The 17,052-nt window shown below is 39.7% G+C and overlaps 2 protein-coding genes across 3 annotated transcripts; one reads left to right on the top strand and one right to left on the bottom strand.

Moving 5' to 3' along the window:
• Positions 1 to 916: 916 nt before the first annotated feature.
• LOC134193274 (putative ammonium transporter 1) lies at positions 917 to 4,223 on the bottom strand. 2 transcript variants are annotated; one of them, XM_062662096.1, is made up of 10 exons: positions 4,188 to 4,223; positions 3,835 to 3,869; positions 3,682 to 3,779; positions 3,304 to 3,627; positions 3,082 to 3,203; positions 2,593 to 2,727; positions 2,270 to 2,503; positions 2,036 to 2,174; positions 1,437 to 1,658; positions 917 to 1,380 (listed from the first exon to the last, which is right to left on the bottom strand). In XM_062662096.1, the coding sequence occupies exons 3-10, from the start codon at positions 3,752 to 3,754 to the stop codon at positions 1,082 to 1,084; spliced, it is 1,548 nt and encodes a 515-aa protein (XP_062518080.1). In that variant the 5' UTR covers positions 3,755 to 3,779; positions 3,835 to 3,869; positions 4,188 to 4,223; the 3' UTR covers positions 917 to 1,081. The 2 variants fall into 2 exon arrangements, with proteins under 2 accessions (XP_062518080.1, XP_062518081.1); XM_062662097.1 differs by lacking the exons at positions 3,835 to 3,869; positions 4,188 to 4,223 and having other exon boundaries at positions 3,682 to 3,782.
• A 1,439-nt stretch (positions 4,224 to 5,662) lies between these two features.
• On the top strand, positions 5,663 to 16,717 carry LOC134192962 (probable ATP-dependent RNA helicase DDX23). The gene is made up of 25 exons (XM_062661722.1): positions 5,663 to 6,423; positions 7,475 to 7,519; positions 9,117 to 9,234; positions 9,290 to 9,349; positions 9,404 to 9,490; positions 9,548 to 9,625; positions 9,685 to 9,762; positions 9,835 to 10,011; positions 10,170 to 10,249; positions 10,434 to 10,659; positions 10,714 to 10,789; positions 10,959 to 11,028; positions 11,088 to 11,220; positions 11,278 to 11,322; positions 11,378 to 11,417; positions 11,476 to 11,525; positions 11,595 to 11,744; positions 11,858 to 11,919; positions 14,015 to 14,046; positions 14,102 to 14,159; positions 14,225 to 14,333; positions 14,392 to 14,435; positions 14,495 to 14,578; positions 14,629 to 14,675; positions 16,412 to 16,717. The coding sequence occupies exons 1-25, from the start codon at positions 6,056 to 6,058 to the stop codon at positions 16,636 to 16,638; spliced, it is 2,544 nt and encodes an 847-aa protein (XP_062517706.1). The 5' UTR covers positions 5,663 to 6,055; the 3' UTR covers positions 16,639 to 16,717.
• The last annotated feature ends 335 nt before the right edge of the window (positions 16,718 to 17,052 follow it).

The following is a 17,052-nucleotide window of genomic DNA, read 5'->3' on the forward strand; positions in this document are numbered from 1 at the left end:
TACAGTTTCTAGAATGTTGAATTATTGCTAAGTATTCAGGGGTTTCTACAAAAATTTATTGTTAGGGAATTTTCGAAAATGGTACGGCAACGCCTACTTTTCTTCTTGATATTAAGTCTATCACCCTGGTTTTCCATATCAGACTTTGAAATTCTTTGACGAAGGGAACTTGAGCATCTCATGAGAATAGCATTGGACTATCTCGATCGAAATAGCTAATTTCAATGGCAGTTGTTTGTGTGTTTACTAAAGCCAGAAAACTGAAATTTTAAAGAGGTTAGGTATAGTCTAGTTGAGCAGATTAGTAGATAATCACGCAAGCGTCATTGTGTATACTCATTTTTTCTGACTCTTAGTCTAGCATTCCATCTATTGTAGTGTCAAGGCCATCAGCGTTCCTATACTTCAAATCTTGGAGGGGGAATTCCCTAGCAGAAGGATCCCTATATAAAACCCTGTACAGTATTATAATGAAAGAGAACTGTCTTTGAGACTCAGAAGATTATTTTTGTAGATGAAATTAATTAAGCAGGCAGCATATACGCTAAACAAAAAACTCTTTTCCACTTTGATGAGTAATTACAGAATATTTCGCGATGTTACGGACTTTGTGGTCACGTGAAACAATATTCGCTTTGTGCGATAATTTAGATAGATTTTATAAGTAGCGCACTTATTGGAAGCAAACTGGCGTCTAACTTTCCTAAAATACTTCGACAATTCATTTGTGGTGTCAAAAGGCTTGTACTGGTGGAAGCGAGGGTGTAAACACAGCTTCAGTGGCTAGTTCAATTATATGTTTTAGTATTAGATACCATCAAAGTTACTAACTATTGCAGAATCACAGCGAATGAACGACTTGTAAGATTTAGATCACTATGATTTAACTCTCCGTGATCGGCATCAGCATTCCCATTCCTATATCCTGATTCAGAATTAGATACTAGAAATCATCATTTCTAAGTTTAGCGTCTGTAAAATGTAATGTTCTATTATACTGTCTAGGGCATTCATCGTCATATATATCTAGACCAATTTATCATATTGATCACATCTAGATCATATTTATCTAAAGGCGATATTACGAAGCCGTGTCATTGTCGACTAATGAGCCCATCAGATGTTTCGTAGTAATATCGTCTACGTCTTCATATTTCACCCTGCTGCTTCTTTTACCGATTTGACTCCCTTTACTACTGGTGTTACCGTCGATTTGAGTGCTTTTGACAGACGCTTTTGATGTTCTATAATCCTGCCGACAGGTGCTGTCATCTCCTTTAGTAGCAGACATAGTACGTGTAGGTATAACTGGAGTAATACTTCGTTCTAGGACCAACCCAGTGGCGTATGCTCTCTCTCCATGCTTTTCAAGATCCAATCCTAACATGAAAGACTAAGATCACACATTCGGGACTAGAGTAATTTTTGGTATGTACCTTTGTGTTCAGATTCGGAAGAAACTCGCAAAACTTTAAAGTAATTCAGTAACATAAAAATGATTGCAGACCACAGCAGCGACCAGAGAGTAATGACGACAAATCCGCACAAATTCCAAGCAAAGAATATCGCCGAATGTTTGCTTCCGTCGTAAAATACTCCTTGGTTGACCTCGAAAAAGGGGACCGACAAAACTCCCCACGCTCCGCCACCAAAGTGCACTATAGAATGCAACGCGTACAACTAGTTTAGTAAATTTCATAAAATTGCAAAGAAACCGATTTAGGAGCAAGTTACGCACTCTATTTTTCGCGGGTACATCTCTACAACTGTTAACAGTTACTATCTAATGAAAAGATAATAATCCAGTATAGTAACCTTCACAAACCTACCTGCTGTCATGTCTGGTCTTGAGTCTTGAGTCAGAATCACGCCGGTATGGAAAACTCACCGCTATAGTAAATCCCGTATCATTGATGTCCCCCAGCGTATCCGGGCAATTTCGATAACAATCCGGAAATAGTTATTAAATAATTAATAAAGTACGCAAAATTTTGCACTTATTTAATTAGGTTAGCTTGAACTCATCTGTAGATACCTGCTACTGCATCCAAGGGATCATCAATTTTCAATCTTAGCATTAGTTTTGAGATACCAATGTGAACAAGACCAGCCACTGCACCCACTGTGACTGCACCGTAAGGATAAATTGAGCTAGAGCCAGCACTAATAGCGACCTATAAAACACAAGTTGACAATTTTGACATTTTGGGCAAAATATTAATTAATTAATTTTAAAAGTTAGAAAAAAATGTAAATGTAGCTGACTTACCATTCCAGTCAAGCAACCATTAATGGCGGACACGAGGCTCCACTGTCGTTCACGTGTACCTCTAATTCTGTTGTATGCCAGAACGGCCACACAACTACTGCTGCCCGAGAGAATGCAATTGACTGCAATGAGACCGTGAGCTGCGCCATCACCCTCGTGCACTAAACTATTGTAAGTCGCCAAATTGAACGAGAAAAAGCCGAAGATGATGATCATGCCTCCCAGTGCAGTCATCTAGAGGCCATTCAATAACAAGCGCATGCGCACCTCGAGTTATAAAGTATATGGTTTGATATTAATTAATGATTACGAGAAGTGCGTACCGTCGTTGTGACTGCAGCGATTTCGACCGGTTTGCCGCGTTCATTGAATCGACCGAGACGGGGACCAACCACAGCAGCACCAACAGCAGCCGCTACCCCTCCAACCACGTGAACCACACCACTTCCAGCGAAGTCCTAGAACATAAATAATTGAGAGATACGAATCAGCACGTGTAGATGTATGTAGTTTTATTTCTAGCAGTAAGGTGCTCGTGCAACATGTTTAAGATGCTAGTAAAATTGTGATTAAGGTGGAAACGTACTAGCCATCAGTGAGACTCTAAAAATATTTGCCTAAAGCTACTTGTTTATTATCTAGGCAGCTATTGGCTTCCAAGCTATTAGCAGTGGAGGTTGAAACACCTTTAGCTAAACCAACACACACACACACACACACACACACACACACACACACACACACACACACACACACACACACAACACACACGCACACGCATATCATTCGAATACTGAACAACGTTTTAGTACATGAAAGCTGATTGTAACAGGGATGGATGTCACATTAGAGATTGTTCTATTGTAGCTGTAGATGTCTCGCATCCATCCTTCTTCAGTCCACGCCCAGTGTGTAACAACGGGCTGAATCCAACCTATACATCAAAGCATTTCTAAATGCACGTCAATGTCATATTATTGCAAGTTTACACTTAATTAATCAATTAGCATATATACATATGAAGCAGTCAGCACCTGTACACAGAAATGTAAAGAAGAGGTAGGACCTAAAGTCTGTTCTCTCAGCAAGGGCGCCGCTGACAATGGTAGCTGAAGTGACGGCGTACGTAAAGTGAACAAACCAATTGACAAGTGATGCATCACGAATGCCGACTTCCGACAGAAAGAAGTGTCTAGCCCCGATGAAGCTATTTCCACTCCCGAACGCAAAAGCGTATCCAAATGACCAGTACGCCAAGCAGCCGACGATGGCATTCATGAAGTTCTTGAAGAGAATGTTGGTGGTATTCTTTGGACGGACGGAACCCGCTTCCAGGAACGTAAATCCGGCTTGTATGACTAGAACACGTCAACTAACAACTAGGTAAACGGAAAAGGGAGACGACTACGTACAGAAAATTATAGTGGCGAGCAGAGTATGGTTGAAAAAACGAACGTTGTCCGCAAGGAAGTTGTTGGCATCCATGTTCCAGTCAACTAGACCGACAGAGCTTTGGAAGAAACACCCGTATAGACGGAATTTGAATACATTATTGAGGTACTTACCTAAGCCATATTGTCAGTTAGACTCGTACCCAGTCCTAGTGGTCAGAATATACACATTCACATCATATTGAAAAAAATAGCATGACGTCACAAACACAACGCTATATAGTTTCTGTACGAGCTCAAATATCAGTATGTTTAAATAATTATGTACTACTACCACTAGGAGCATGCACTCGGTCTCTGTGACAGTGTGATCGCTTCTACAGTATGTTGCAAACACCTGTAGTCTTTACCAAATTTCGCTTATGTCTTAGTCAAATATTTCATTGATAAGCCCTCGGGCTACTAGCAGTGCTAGATCCTTACAACCATGTCTACATTGCTATGTCGTATATGTGAACGATAAATACTGTGATTGATGAATCTAATATGATGACAGTTGCGACCTCCACCCGTTCCAATGCTTTGCTGTGCGTCTTCGACTTGATCCTCAAGAGTAGCTAGATTAGCTAAATGCAGACCACTTTGTAGAAGCCACAGACTGTATGAATATTTGATATAATCTAGTAACAGAAGCCATTGATTTTTGTTTACAGGAGTTTTGGAGGCTTTCGTGTAATTTCCGATGACTAAATTATATTATGTAAATAATATTAGCAATCTGCATGATAATTAGCTTTAAATACCGTACTTAACAAACAACCAGATTGGCACTAATCTCCGACAATATCAATCCTCTTGCAAAGAAAGTTCTCTAATTAATATAACTATTAACTTAGAATAACTCGATTTAGGTGTTGCCAATATCAGCTGCAGTGACAGAGTAACTCCTTTCACATAAGCAAGAGTCTTCTTTCTTGCCTCTAAACTAAATGTTTATTATTTATAAATTTAATTAGAACATGTTACGCGATATTTCAAGCACACTTCTATACATGATAGAGATCTCTCAGCTGTGATAGACACCTGTGGGTTGATAGAAGACCGAAGGCAAGAGCAGCTACTTCACTAGACAACTTACTTGATTATTTCATTCCTTACATCAGTACACTTAGGACTCTGTTTATATATATATATATATATATATATATATATATATATATATATATATATATATACATACATACACACAAACACACACACACACACACACACACACACACACACACACACACACACACACACACACACACACACACACACACACACACACACACACACACATCACATCACCCAGGCTGACGGGCCGTTGCCATTAGCCATTATGTGATACCGGAAATCAGCAGGCACAGTATAAATAATATTATAACACAACAGATCAGCATCCACGGCAAGAAGAGGTAAAATTATATACTAGCTCTATTTGTTGCATGTCTGTTTCACATCACCCGCCCGCATCCGATCGACAGGACTGCAATGATTTCACGCATTACTCATGTAATGCGCATGTGCAGTACTACTGGAGCACATGGCATACGTCTGAACCATCTTCCGTGTCTCATTTCTTTTAGTGGCGCGATGTCTACACTTCCTAGCTACACGGTTTACTGTAAATCTTCAAGAGAGAACTCTAAGACCAGATGCAAACACAGATCGTCCAATAGTTGTTAGAGTAACTCTAGCTAGCTGTCATTTGCATGATGATGTCTAGTTAGGGGCCTAGTATAAAAATGTGAATAGATTAATTAAATCACACTGACACACTATTATCTACGTAGGCAATTGTAAAATATCGGCCAAAAGATGTAGCTAATTAGCTAACGATGTGAAGATACTGCGATAAAGATCGACCGTTGTCTCATCTTAGTCACTCCCTTGTCGGTCATGTGCCGCGACCACGTGATCGGGTCCTACACGTGATCGGGTCCTACACGTGGACCACGTGACTTTTGTCTTACACACTTAGTGACTATGCGCTTTGCTTCTGGAATTCTGTTGGCGCTTTTACTGGGGTTCACAGCCGTCGGAGAAGCGTTGGCCGTTACTACTGACTTCGACTTTGGAAACTCTTTGGCGTTTGCGTTGGGGGTGGTGCTGCTATGCTTGGTGGTGTGCATACTCACTGGCATTATTGCAAGAAGAAGAACAGACTGATGACATGGAGGGCAATAGAGTGACTGTTAGATTGCGGAGTCCTTGCAATTGATATTAATTAACTTTCTAGTGTCTAGGTATAGCTGATAGTTAACTATGCTTCTATATAATTAATTTTGTGTCAATTGAGAATGTAGCTGCCTTTATTAAAGTCACAACATAGTAGAACGTTACAAATACGAAAATGTTCATTGATATCAACAACGATAATATGGGACGTAAACGGCGTCGTTCAAGAAGTCGAAGTAGAGAACGAGGTAAACAGAGGCGCTCACACAGCCGCGAGCGTGCAATCCGTCGTCGCAGTCAGAGTCGGTCCCCTCCCGAGGAACGTGACCGAGCACGAAGTCGGAGTCGTGACAGAGACAGAGGCAGAGAGAGAACCAGACATCGCAGCAGAAGCAAGAGTAGAAGTCGCAGCAGAAGCAAAGAGCGGGAGCGTAGGAAGGAGAAGGATAGAGGACGAATCAGAGCGAGATCGAGTGAAAGAAGAAGAGAAAGGTCGAAGAGTGCTGAGAGAGAAGGCGGAGAGAAGCGAATCAAGAGAGAAAGGTATGTTGTATACAAATATATTTCTATTCACTTTTGATTATGTGAGAGAGGTCGGGCTAATAGAAATCATAGTAGAGCATGCGCAACTTAAAGTGTTACTGTTGTTTCGAAAATTTATTTGGGCAATGCAGTGACGGATTCAGAGTTTGACCGAAAAGGTACACAAGAAACTGGAAGCTAGTATGACGTCAATAATTTTGTGACGTCAAAAATTGGAATACTTGGCAGGCATAATGTTGCTGAGTATATGTCTGGGTATGCGGGTTCATGGATGTACATTGCATGTATACCTTGCTTACATCCTGTGATACTGAATAGAGTTAAACTTTGTGGTAATGTGTGATTACCTTGTCATCATATTGCTCAATGCGTGTACACGCATGTGATGCCGTATTTACGCTTGTCTTCAAGCACTTACATTCGTTCTCATGCTATTGGACTAGATGTAAATTCTAGTAAATATAGCTTACACTCATGAACCGCATGTAAGACACATGTAAGCTATTGTGTGTACGCAATACATGCGACCTCGTTATGCAATGACGTCACCAAGGGGGTCGGGGTATTGATCTAGCAGCCAGGGATGCACATACGTTGCTCAAGCATGGCTGTAACTTTAACAGATGGCAGCTGTCAACAGTAGTACTAGCTACAGTAGTACTTTGTACTACTTAAAATTTTGGATATTTGCAGAACCTTGGCCTGTAATATCTGACAGAGTAATTACTGTATTGGAATTGTGATGGTGACAAAGATGTGTGCGAGTGGTGGATTTATCAGCCCTTGAATTGGCATGTATACACAGTGTGGTTAATGCCTGGCTCTGTCACTATAACTTTAGGCACGTAACTGTTTTGTAACTGGTTGAACTAGTACGACTTTGTTCAAAGAGTACTATGAAATTGTGAACTTGTTGACTCTATTGCTATGGTAATTGTATGCGTGTTTGTCTGTCTTTGTGCATGCATACTTTATTTAATTGATTTTTATTTGTCAGTTAGAAAATGTTATCCATAGTTTGGTAACCTTTGTTTTACTTGTGCTATCTTAGGTCACGATCGAAGTCTCCAAGAGGCACCTCAGCAGAAGCAGAAACGTATGTTACTTATAACAAAGATTTTGTTTACAATTGCTGTAATAGTTAGTTAATGTGCAGGAATTGAATACGTGCAAGATATTTGTAGGACCACATTTTAGGTCATACTAGATAGTAATAATGCAAATGACAAAGTAGTGTTTTTGGTGTTTGCTCTCAGTAGTGTTTTTGACATGTCTATCTGGGCAGCAGATAATGCGGCTACAGTGGCTAGAAAGTGAGATGACATGATGCACTCTTACAGGAACAACGACAAACTTTGAGACGAAATGTGATTTGTAGTACTATGTTTGCTGTCTTGAATTTTGGCAACCAGACAAGTCTATTGTCATCAGATGCAACAACTATTTGGATCTTGCTGGGTGTTCATCATCATCATCAGACATCATGTAATGGGAGACTCTCACGAAAAAATACGAGTTGATCTGTGAAACAAGTAATTGTACTGACCCTTTGTTCAAAGTTTGCTTTTGCCGAAGTGCTGCTATGCAGACACAGAAAACACATTGTAAACTATTGTGCATAGAAATTGATGACGTGAAAGCATCTTACTTATGTGCATGTATGGCAGATTTCTTCATAGGATTGTGCACTTTGTTGTGTACAACAGACGAGCTATTACGTGGTTTTTAGAAAAAAGGTTGCTGAAACAATGGTTGTCGGCTTATATTGTGTGAGAACATATCACTTTGTCATGTCTGGGTCAGCTCAAGCAAGATTTGCAAGCTGACCTTCTGGAACAAACGAACAAATCAGTATGAATGTCGATACCTATCCAGCATGTTTCTTTGATGCAAACATGAAACCAGATTAGTCAACAAGCAAGAGACTTTGCTCCCAAGTCTGTATGCTGTCCAGATCTGATGCTGGATGACCCAGTAGTGCTCTTTTGCTAGAATCACTCTGTCATTCTTAGACAGTCATTGATTAGAATGGTGCAAAGAGAAAAATTGCTGGTAATCTATCGTACATTTGCATGGATGAGACACTTGTCGTCATCACTTCTCAAGAGGGCGGCACATACGAGAGAGTCTACGATTGTATTCTGTATTTGTATAGCCATTTGGAGGAAACAAACTTTGGAAAATGGCCAGCGTTACTTTTATTACAGAACAACTCGTATTTTGGTGGAGTTTTCTTTCAAGTTATACATTATCACTGTTGTGACTGCAGTAACTCTCAATAACACAGTTACAAAGTGAAGATTACTAAACTGTGTTTGCATTAAGGTGTTTTTGTTTGGTCACATCTACTTTATCCATTAGTTTTTAAAATGGGTTTGACTGTTTCGCATAAGGAATTGCTCCTCTCATTCCAATTGTTAACATTGGTTTGCCCAATTATTACAGACGAACAGAGGATAGATAGGTTAGAGACACAGCTCTATGTGGTTGCAATACACTACCAAATTGTTGTATCCACAATGGCTGGTGATTTTGACATGATGTCATGAGAAGTTTGCTGGTTGATGATGATATGTGCTTTAATTGTAATTATATGACTTGATTGCATTTCTGTTGTGTGGTATTGGCTAAAACTGTATGTTGCCAGATTGTGATGTAACCTATGCTGTTTGTCTGCATGTCGAAAATTTTAGTGCTGCATCAAAACAGAGAACTGAACAGTCACAGAATGGAGTCATTGAAGGTGCAGCCTTGAAAGATGAATTACAGGATGTGAAGCCAGAAATTCCAAAAAAGAAACGACCAGAAGCGGTTTTAACTATTTTTATTTAAGGGTACTGAGTTACTATTGTCATCTTCTGTTTAGCCACTTTCACTGGAAGAAATGATGGCCAAGCGACAAAAGGAATTAGAAGAGCAATCTAAAGTCTCTCTTCCTAATTATGTGCTAAATGCAAATGTAACATTTGTATTTCTGTAGCCAAAATTTTTGTCAAAAGAAGAGCGAGCAGCTCTTGCAGTGCAGAGAAGGCAACAAGAAGTAGAAGAACAGCGGAAGAGAATGGAGGTAGTTTGATGATATTTATATGATGTAATGCTGTAGTGTATTAGACTTGGTCTTCAGGAGGAAAGGCAGAAGAGAGCAAAGTTTCTTGAAGAGGCGAAAGGTGGTGACATGTATCGTAGAAGAGAAGACGAAGAGGTGTGCATGCGTGAATGACAACTTGTGTGGCTATATTCTCAATGAAACTATGTGCTTAGGAAAGAGAGAAAAGAAGAGCAGCTCGAGAACTGGCTGCTTCGCAGAAAGAATTGGAAGCAGAATTTGATGCCATCAAGGTGCAGTTTGTTTATTTGCTTTTTGTTTTGTTTCATCCTACATCAATGTACAAGATGTGCAATTTGTGACAGGAGCGTTACCTTGGAGGAGTAAAGAAGAAGAAACGAGTTCGACGTCTCAATGAACGGAAGTTTGTATTTGAATGGGATGCATCAGAAGACACGGCAGCCGATCACAACCCTCTGTATAAAGATAAGCATGAAGTGCAGTTTTTTGGACGTGGTCATGTCGCTGGAATTGATTTAAAGGTCTTTTTGGCAATGTCTGTTTGTGCTTGTGTTGTTGTAGTTTATGCCTGTTAATTAACTTAATACTCTCACTTGCCTGTAAGCGTATGAACTGGACATTTCTTCCAGTGAAAGAAAGAATGGTTCTTTACTGTGTTTTGTGGTTGTACCATACATAGGCTCAGAAAAAGAATCAATCAAAGTTCTATGGTGACTTGTTGGAGAAGAGAAGAACAGAAGATGAAAAGACGAAAGCTGAGTATGATGCCTAGTGTTTATCTTTGAATTGCTGTGTTTCTTAGCTCATTATACTAGTATTGAGCTTTAGTGTGAAGTATAAATACAACTCAGTATACACTTTTAGCTTGGCATGTTCTGCTGTGATGCTGTTTTGTCAGACATTCGTTTTAAGCTAAAGTATATGCTGTTGTTGTGTTTCTCAGTGAACTTGGGAAGAAAACTATGGAACGAGAACGTAAGGCACTCTGGGACGATCGTCACTGGTCGGAGAAATCAATTGAAGAGATGGCTGATCGAGACTGGCGTATCTTGAAAGAAGACTTTAGCATTGCAACGAAGGGTGGAAGGATTCCCAACCCCATGCGGTCGTGGAATGAAGTCAACTTGCCAGACAAACTATTAGGAATTATTGAAGATCATCGTTATGAGGTACTATTGCCATGTCAGCTTTGTGTGACACATGAATAGCTGTTTGTGTGGTAGGAACCAACTCCTATTCAGCGGCAAGCTATACCAATTGGTCTTCAAAATAGAGATATTATTGGTGTAGCAGAGACAGGTGAAGTTAAGAGCAGTGTTACTGACAGTCTAATCGTCATTTCATTTATCTATCTTTACTTTGTTTGCTTGCCTACTTGCCTGCTGCCTGTCGATGTCCTTGTTTGTCTAACCATTCAGCTGCGTATACTCTTGCTGTAAACATTTTGTACATTTTTTGTTTACTGCAGGCAGTGGGAAAACAGCTGCATTTATTATTCCTCTTCTTGTTTGGATAATGAGCCTCCCGAAAGAAACAAAGTGACAACCATTACCATTACCATTACACTTGAATAGACTCTATCACTAATTTTTGATAGAGAGGCTGATGATGATGAAGGTCCATATGCCATCATTCTGGCGCCAACGCGTGAGTTAGCTCAGCAAATAGAAGAAGAAGCATCGAAATTCTGTCAACCTTGTGGCATTCGAACTGTTGCAGTTGTTGGAGGGGTCAGAAGACACTTCATAGTGAAGGTGTTTTTCTTCATTCTTGTTTTTTGTCTTCAGTTGTCTCGTGAGGAGCAAGGATTTCAACTACGTCTTGGTTGTGATGTATAATGACCGCTTGATTATTGTATATGCAATTGTGCAACAGCTTTCTGTTTAGATTGTAATTGCTACACCTGGTCGTCTCATTGACGTTATTGGTACTAACTTAGATGTTTTCAGAACATGGGACAGGCTCACTCCTTTGTATTTTTACAGAGAATCGTTACCTTGTTTTGAGTCGCTGCACGTACGTTGTACTAGATGAGGTGAGGTGAACACATACTCTGATATGGAATTAATTTATGAATTGACTTTGGACTTGCTTTGTATTGTAGGCAGATAGGATGATTGACATGGGTTTTGAGCCGGAAGTTCAAAAGATTCTAGAACATTTTCCTGTGACAAACGAGAAACCAGACACAGATGATGCAGAGGACCCTGAGAAGCTAATGGCAAAGTTTGGTACAAGAGAGAGATACAGACAGGTATAGTGACATATGTATATTGCACCTTGATTTAATGCAATTAATTTTTTCAGCCCTTAATCATCTTCTGTTTTGTTCTTATCACTTTGTGATTTTTTTTGTTTCTTGTGTAGACGGCCATGTTTACAGCTACTATGCCACCAGCAGTTGAAAGACTAGCAAGGAGCTATCTCAGGTACTGTTGGTGGTGTGTTGACCCACAGTATGTTTTTAGCCAGGGATGGGGTTGTCTATATGAAACAAACTCCGGATATTTGTTGCAATAATAACAAAAGTTTGTACACTTGCAGTGGTAGTCTTTAGTCCATCTTATTGTATGTGACACAAAAATGATCATATCAAAATTTAATATGCAGTGGAGTCCTCATAACTCGAAGCTCAAGGGGACTGCATACCCAGTAAATTCTTCTACAGAACTTCTCATAAATTGTGTACTTTACCAAACTTCTTATCAGAAAGCCTGTTTTATGCTCTATTGCGTGTATTAGAATACAGGCACTGTCAGTTTAAATACGAATCTAAAGTAGGCGGAATCCTGTTCTGCATAGCAAAGCCATTTATTTGTTTCTCTAGTTTAGTTGGTTGCTCCAGTAGGTTCGCTCCAGTAGGTCAGAATCAACACAGTCCCAACTCAATCTTTCATGGAGGGGTATTGTCACTAGCTTTCGTGATCGTGGACCATTACTGCATGTCATACATGTATTTGAACTTGTATGCTGGTTGACTGGCCCATGAAAGCACATGGAGCAGTCACGTAATTTATTTTTTAAGGTACCCTGGGTTTTCTCGAATACGGGACAATTATTTTGATTGACATAAACAAAAAATTGGCATAAGCAAATTTGACTTACCTTGCAGAGTCTATTTGTATTTAAATTGGGTTATAAGGCAGGAACCAATGGCCTCCTTTGAAGTGTGGGGTAAGCAAGTTTGAGTTATTGGACTCCCACTCTATAATTGTAACATATTTTGTAAATTTCTATTTCAACAACAGTGATACCAACAAGAATAACAATAATAATGCAGAAATGCTTGCACATAATTGATTGATCAGGGCACTGGGTTGTATATCATTGGACTGGAGTTTGTCAAGAAGTAAGCATGAGTTCAGAGGCAAATTATGATACAGCCAGCGATTTATATGTATTTGTTACAAGTGACAACTGCACACCAGAATCAATATCTGATGGAGTTGGCAATTACATTGTGAAACATGTACTGGATGCTTCACTGCTGTTAATCAAATATATAATACTGTAAATGTTTGAAAAAGAGCCCCAGGTGCTTATTGATTTAAAGCAAAATCTAACCTGCGAGTATGTCTGAATGACTGCCAGGAGCCGTCATTCTGGCAGAGGCACAATTCAATTTTTTATTAATAGTAATTAAGTCCATCAAAGATGCAGCACTGCATTCTACCAATGCATGTTGGCAACACTCAAATCAAAGCACTCGTGCAGTTTACACTCTAAAGACTTGAAAGCTGAAACTACACTAGCTTTTTATGAGTTACACTAGGATGTCAGTCTACGGGAGGTGCTTGCTTAGCTAAGAGCTCAAAGGAACATTTCAGAAATATGCGCTAGCTGCTGGCTCCACCTTACTCGCTAATGGAAATCCAAACTAACCAAGTTGGGTATCTGGGTGCTATCTCAGAGCAAACCTGACAGATGTAGGTTAAGAACATTTAAAAACTTAAAACTGATGGGCTGATTCAAGAATTTAATCCACCAAGTGAAGCATTTTTGCACGTCATCAGATCACCTGAGCCTTACTGACATATACGCGTTCTCGGAAATGGTTTCTCTGTTGTTTCTGTCGCTCCAAGAATGGTGGAGACCGTCATGCTACTTTCAGACTGTCTACAGACTGACCTTTCCTGCGATTGATGTCCATCCGGCATCATTCCAGAGAATCGGCATTTTGTGAGATTGTGTGGTGTTAATTAAAGGCAATGGACGCTATTATGGATCTTGTTCTAGCAGTTTACGAAGCACTCATCCCTACGCAGGAACAGTTTCCACGAACTCCCTCGATCACCAGACCTCGCTATTTCAGCTGCACACTAAAGCTGCGCAGTTCTCCGTAGTGTTCCTTTACTTGGACACTGTGGCTAATGATTTCAGCCAACACAATTTTCATTGTTTAATTATTTAGCCACATCACAGCTGTTATGCATGGCCTTTTTAGACATTTATAGTACATGAATCGGTAGTAAAGATGCTAATACTTACAATGAAATATCTAATATGAGATGTTTTTGTGACTAGACGTCCAGCCGTTGTGTACATTGGAATGATCGGTAATAGTCGTAATGACTTGTGTTGTTGTAGTGTTTTAACGAGTGTTGTGTACAGGTAAGCCTGTCGACCGTGTGGAACAGCGAGTCCACATTGTCACCGAACCTCAAAAGAGGTAGCCATTTTGATTCATAAATTGTGTTTGGCAACGCTTTTGTTATCGCATATGATTTATAACAGGAAAAGAATGATTGAGTTGTTGAGAAGCGGTATTGAACCTCCAATCATTATATTTGTCAACCAGAAGAAAGGTTGCGATGTCCTAGCAAGATCACTCGAAAAGATGGGGGTAAGCAGTCAAATGTGCACATCATTTGTGTGTTACTAACAGAGCCATTTGTGTCTAGTTTCGAGCTACAGTGCTTCATGGTGGTCGAAATCAAGAGCAGAGGTAATACATGTGAGTTGTATGTTACTGCAAATTGGATCAAGGTAGGTGTATTTCTGTAGGGACTATGCACTGCAGTGCTTAAAGTCGGGTACGAAGGAGATTCTGGTTGCTACAGATGTGGCTGGTCGAGGAATCGATATTCCGTAAGAATTTGTGATTGTTAGTATGGCATGTTTATATGATTTTGTTGCAGCGATGTATCAATGGTTATCAACTATGACATGGCAAAGAGCGTTGAAGGTAAACGACAAATGCTGTTGTTCTAGTCTGTGGTGTATGTATTTCTTTGTTTTCTGGATTGGCAGTTCTATGCGTTACTATGTTGCTATTGCATTGTTTGTTGTCAATCGTAACTAAGTAATGCTAAGTTTTCAGAGCAGCTCTTCACTTGCTTGTGAGCTGTTTAGTTTGCCTTCGACAATTTTTCAGCTATAGTACAATTGATATACATTGTTCAGAGGGAAGTTTGCCTTCCTGATTTATCTGAAATGGAACATACCTACTATTAGTTATTTTTAGGACATCTTGCTATACTTTGGCATCTACATGAAAGGTTATGCTTGATTTTTAATAAATTAGGGTAGGCAATGGAGAGCAGCACCAGCAGAAGTAGATGTTGTATTCAAAGCAAGAGATAGATGGTATATTTAATCAATACCTTTTTGGTCCAGGGGCCTTCTCTGGTTGAATGACTGACATGACTAAACAATGGCAACTATTAAATAGCCGGATTATGGGGTATTAACTTAATTAATTAGCTAAGTAGTGGTCTCCAAATGCTATTAACTCCAGTCCACAGTCTAGATTCATGTGTTGCTGACATTTCTGGTTGTGTATGGCTTCAAACATGTGATTTATATTCTTGATATTTGTTTTCCTGAAGCAGTGAGAGTGTACCACCTGGCCACCACTTATGAATAAAGTTATAACAACAGCCTGATAACAACAGTCTGTTGTGAAACCAGCTGTGAAACACTACTGTACACAGGACCGTAGTACACACATGAACACTGTGTGGGCAAGAGACCTCGTTCATGTGCAGGAACTTGCATACACAGATTCAAAACTTGTGCTTTTGTGTGAAAAATGTATTGTAGGAAAAACACTGCTATGAGTCAACATATCGACTATATATATATATATATATATATATACACACACACACACACTTTGCACAGAATGCACTCAGTCGTGAAACTTGAGACATAAGGTCTGCAGCAGGTGGATGAAGCATTTGGTTTCTCTTGCAAGAATTTTAAACACTTTACAAACAAAAGCACAATTTTTTTCTATTTTTATTATCTTGAAGCAAGTTACTACACTTCTATATGCTGTTATTTTTGCAGGCCAAGGTGTGTGTATAGGTGTGTGTGCGCATGTGACTGTGCATGTCTTGGTGTATTAGCTGCATGTGTGTGCATCGCAAGTTATGTATCTTCCAATTACTTGGTGTTGTAATGTTGAGACCTATATTTTGTGTTTGGCAAGCATACATAATTTGTCATGACTCACCCACTTCATAGTGTTGTCTGCGTGTAAATCTCCTTAGTGTGTGTGTGTGTGTGTGTGTGTGTGTGTGTGTGTGTGTGTGTGTGTGTGTGTGTGTGTGTGTGTGTGTGTCACTTTATGCATTTATTGATGTTAATAGCAGTTATCTACGTGTCACCATATTGTAAAGTTGCATGTCAAATTGACATATCAATTGTCATATGGTTGGTTATAATAAGGACTATTACATTAGTGTTGTACTTTGAGAATCAAAGCATGTACCCATGGCAAATGAACGTTCCTTACCAGTGGCAAAGTATTTAGTTTTTAGATCAAGACACATGTACTCATTTTGATTAGGTTACAGTCATTCTTGTAGAATGTGAAGTTTTTTATTAAAAAAATTGATACGTCTTCAGAAATCAGTCACTTATATTTATTTTATTTGATTCGGTATATTCTTATTCGCTGTGCTCTGACCTGGCTAGACTATGTTCATCGTATCGGTCGTACTGGTCGTGCTGGCAAGACTGGGTGTGCAGTGACATTCCTGACACAGGAGGACTCATCGCTTTTCTATGAATTGAAACTGACATTACAGAGCAGTCCAGTCAGCGTTTGTCCTCCAGAACTGTCGAATCACCCTGATGCACAGCAAAAACCAGGAACATTTACGATGAAGAAGAAGAGAGATGAAACGATCTATACAAGTTAAGTGAGTGATTCAGCGAGACAGCATTACAAAACATCTTGTTGTATGTGTCTAATATCTTCTGTAGAAATACATTTCTGATATAAACATTTTTCTGTAGCCTTGTACCAGATCCTCTCCTCGAGCTGTCATTCCTGGTTGCTATATGGCATGACAGTGCAACTGGGCATGACAGCGTGAGGAGAAGGTCTGGTACAAGGCTAAAACTGAGGTGTGTCTCTACTGTTGGAACTGACAGAACCAGCACTAAAGATCTATCAGTCGTAGCAGTTCTAGTTCCGTGGACAGAACTGTTGGAATCAGTTCCAAGAGTTTCAGAACTAAATCGAACATGAGTTCCAGCAGTTTTAGCAGTTGTAGAACTGAATCGAACGCATACTAGGCCTTTCTTTGTTTTTGGTGGTTCTTCCACGCGAG

Source organism: Corticium candelabrum, chromosome 17 (genome assembly GCF_963422355.1).
Source record: "Corticium candelabrum chromosome 17, ooCorCand1.1, whole genome shotgun sequence".
NCBI lineage: Eukaryota > Metazoa > Porifera > Homoscleromorpha > Homosclerophorida > Plakinidae > Corticium > Corticium candelabrum.

Excerpts from the sequence above, each read along its gene's own strand:
- LOC134192962 (XM_062661722.1), top strand. The coding sequence starts at position 6,056 with ATGTTCATTGATATCAACAACGATAATATGGGACGTAAACGGCGTCGT. Across the intron at positions 10,660-10,713 it reads TTGAAGATCATCGTTATGAG|GAACCAACTCCTATTCAGCG; the intron begins GTACTATTGCCA and ends TTTGTGTGGTAG. Across the intron at positions 14,160-14,224 it reads GTCACCGAACCTCAAAAGAG|GAAAAGAATGATTGAGTTGT; the intron begins GTAGCCATTTTG and ends GATTTATAACAG.
- LOC134193274 (XM_062662096.1), bottom strand. The coding sequence starts at position 3,754 with ATGGATGCCAACAACTTCCTTGCGGACAACGTTCGTTTTTTCAACCAT. Across the intron at positions 3,204-3,303 it reads CTTTACATTTCTGTGTACAG|GTTGGATTCAGCCCGTTGTT; the intron begins GTGCTGACTGCT and ends TTTGATGTATAG. Across the intron at positions 2,728-3,081 it reads CTGTTACAATCAGCTTTCAT|GACTTCGCTGGAAGTGGTGT; the intron begins GTACTAAAACGT and ends TTTATGTTCTAG.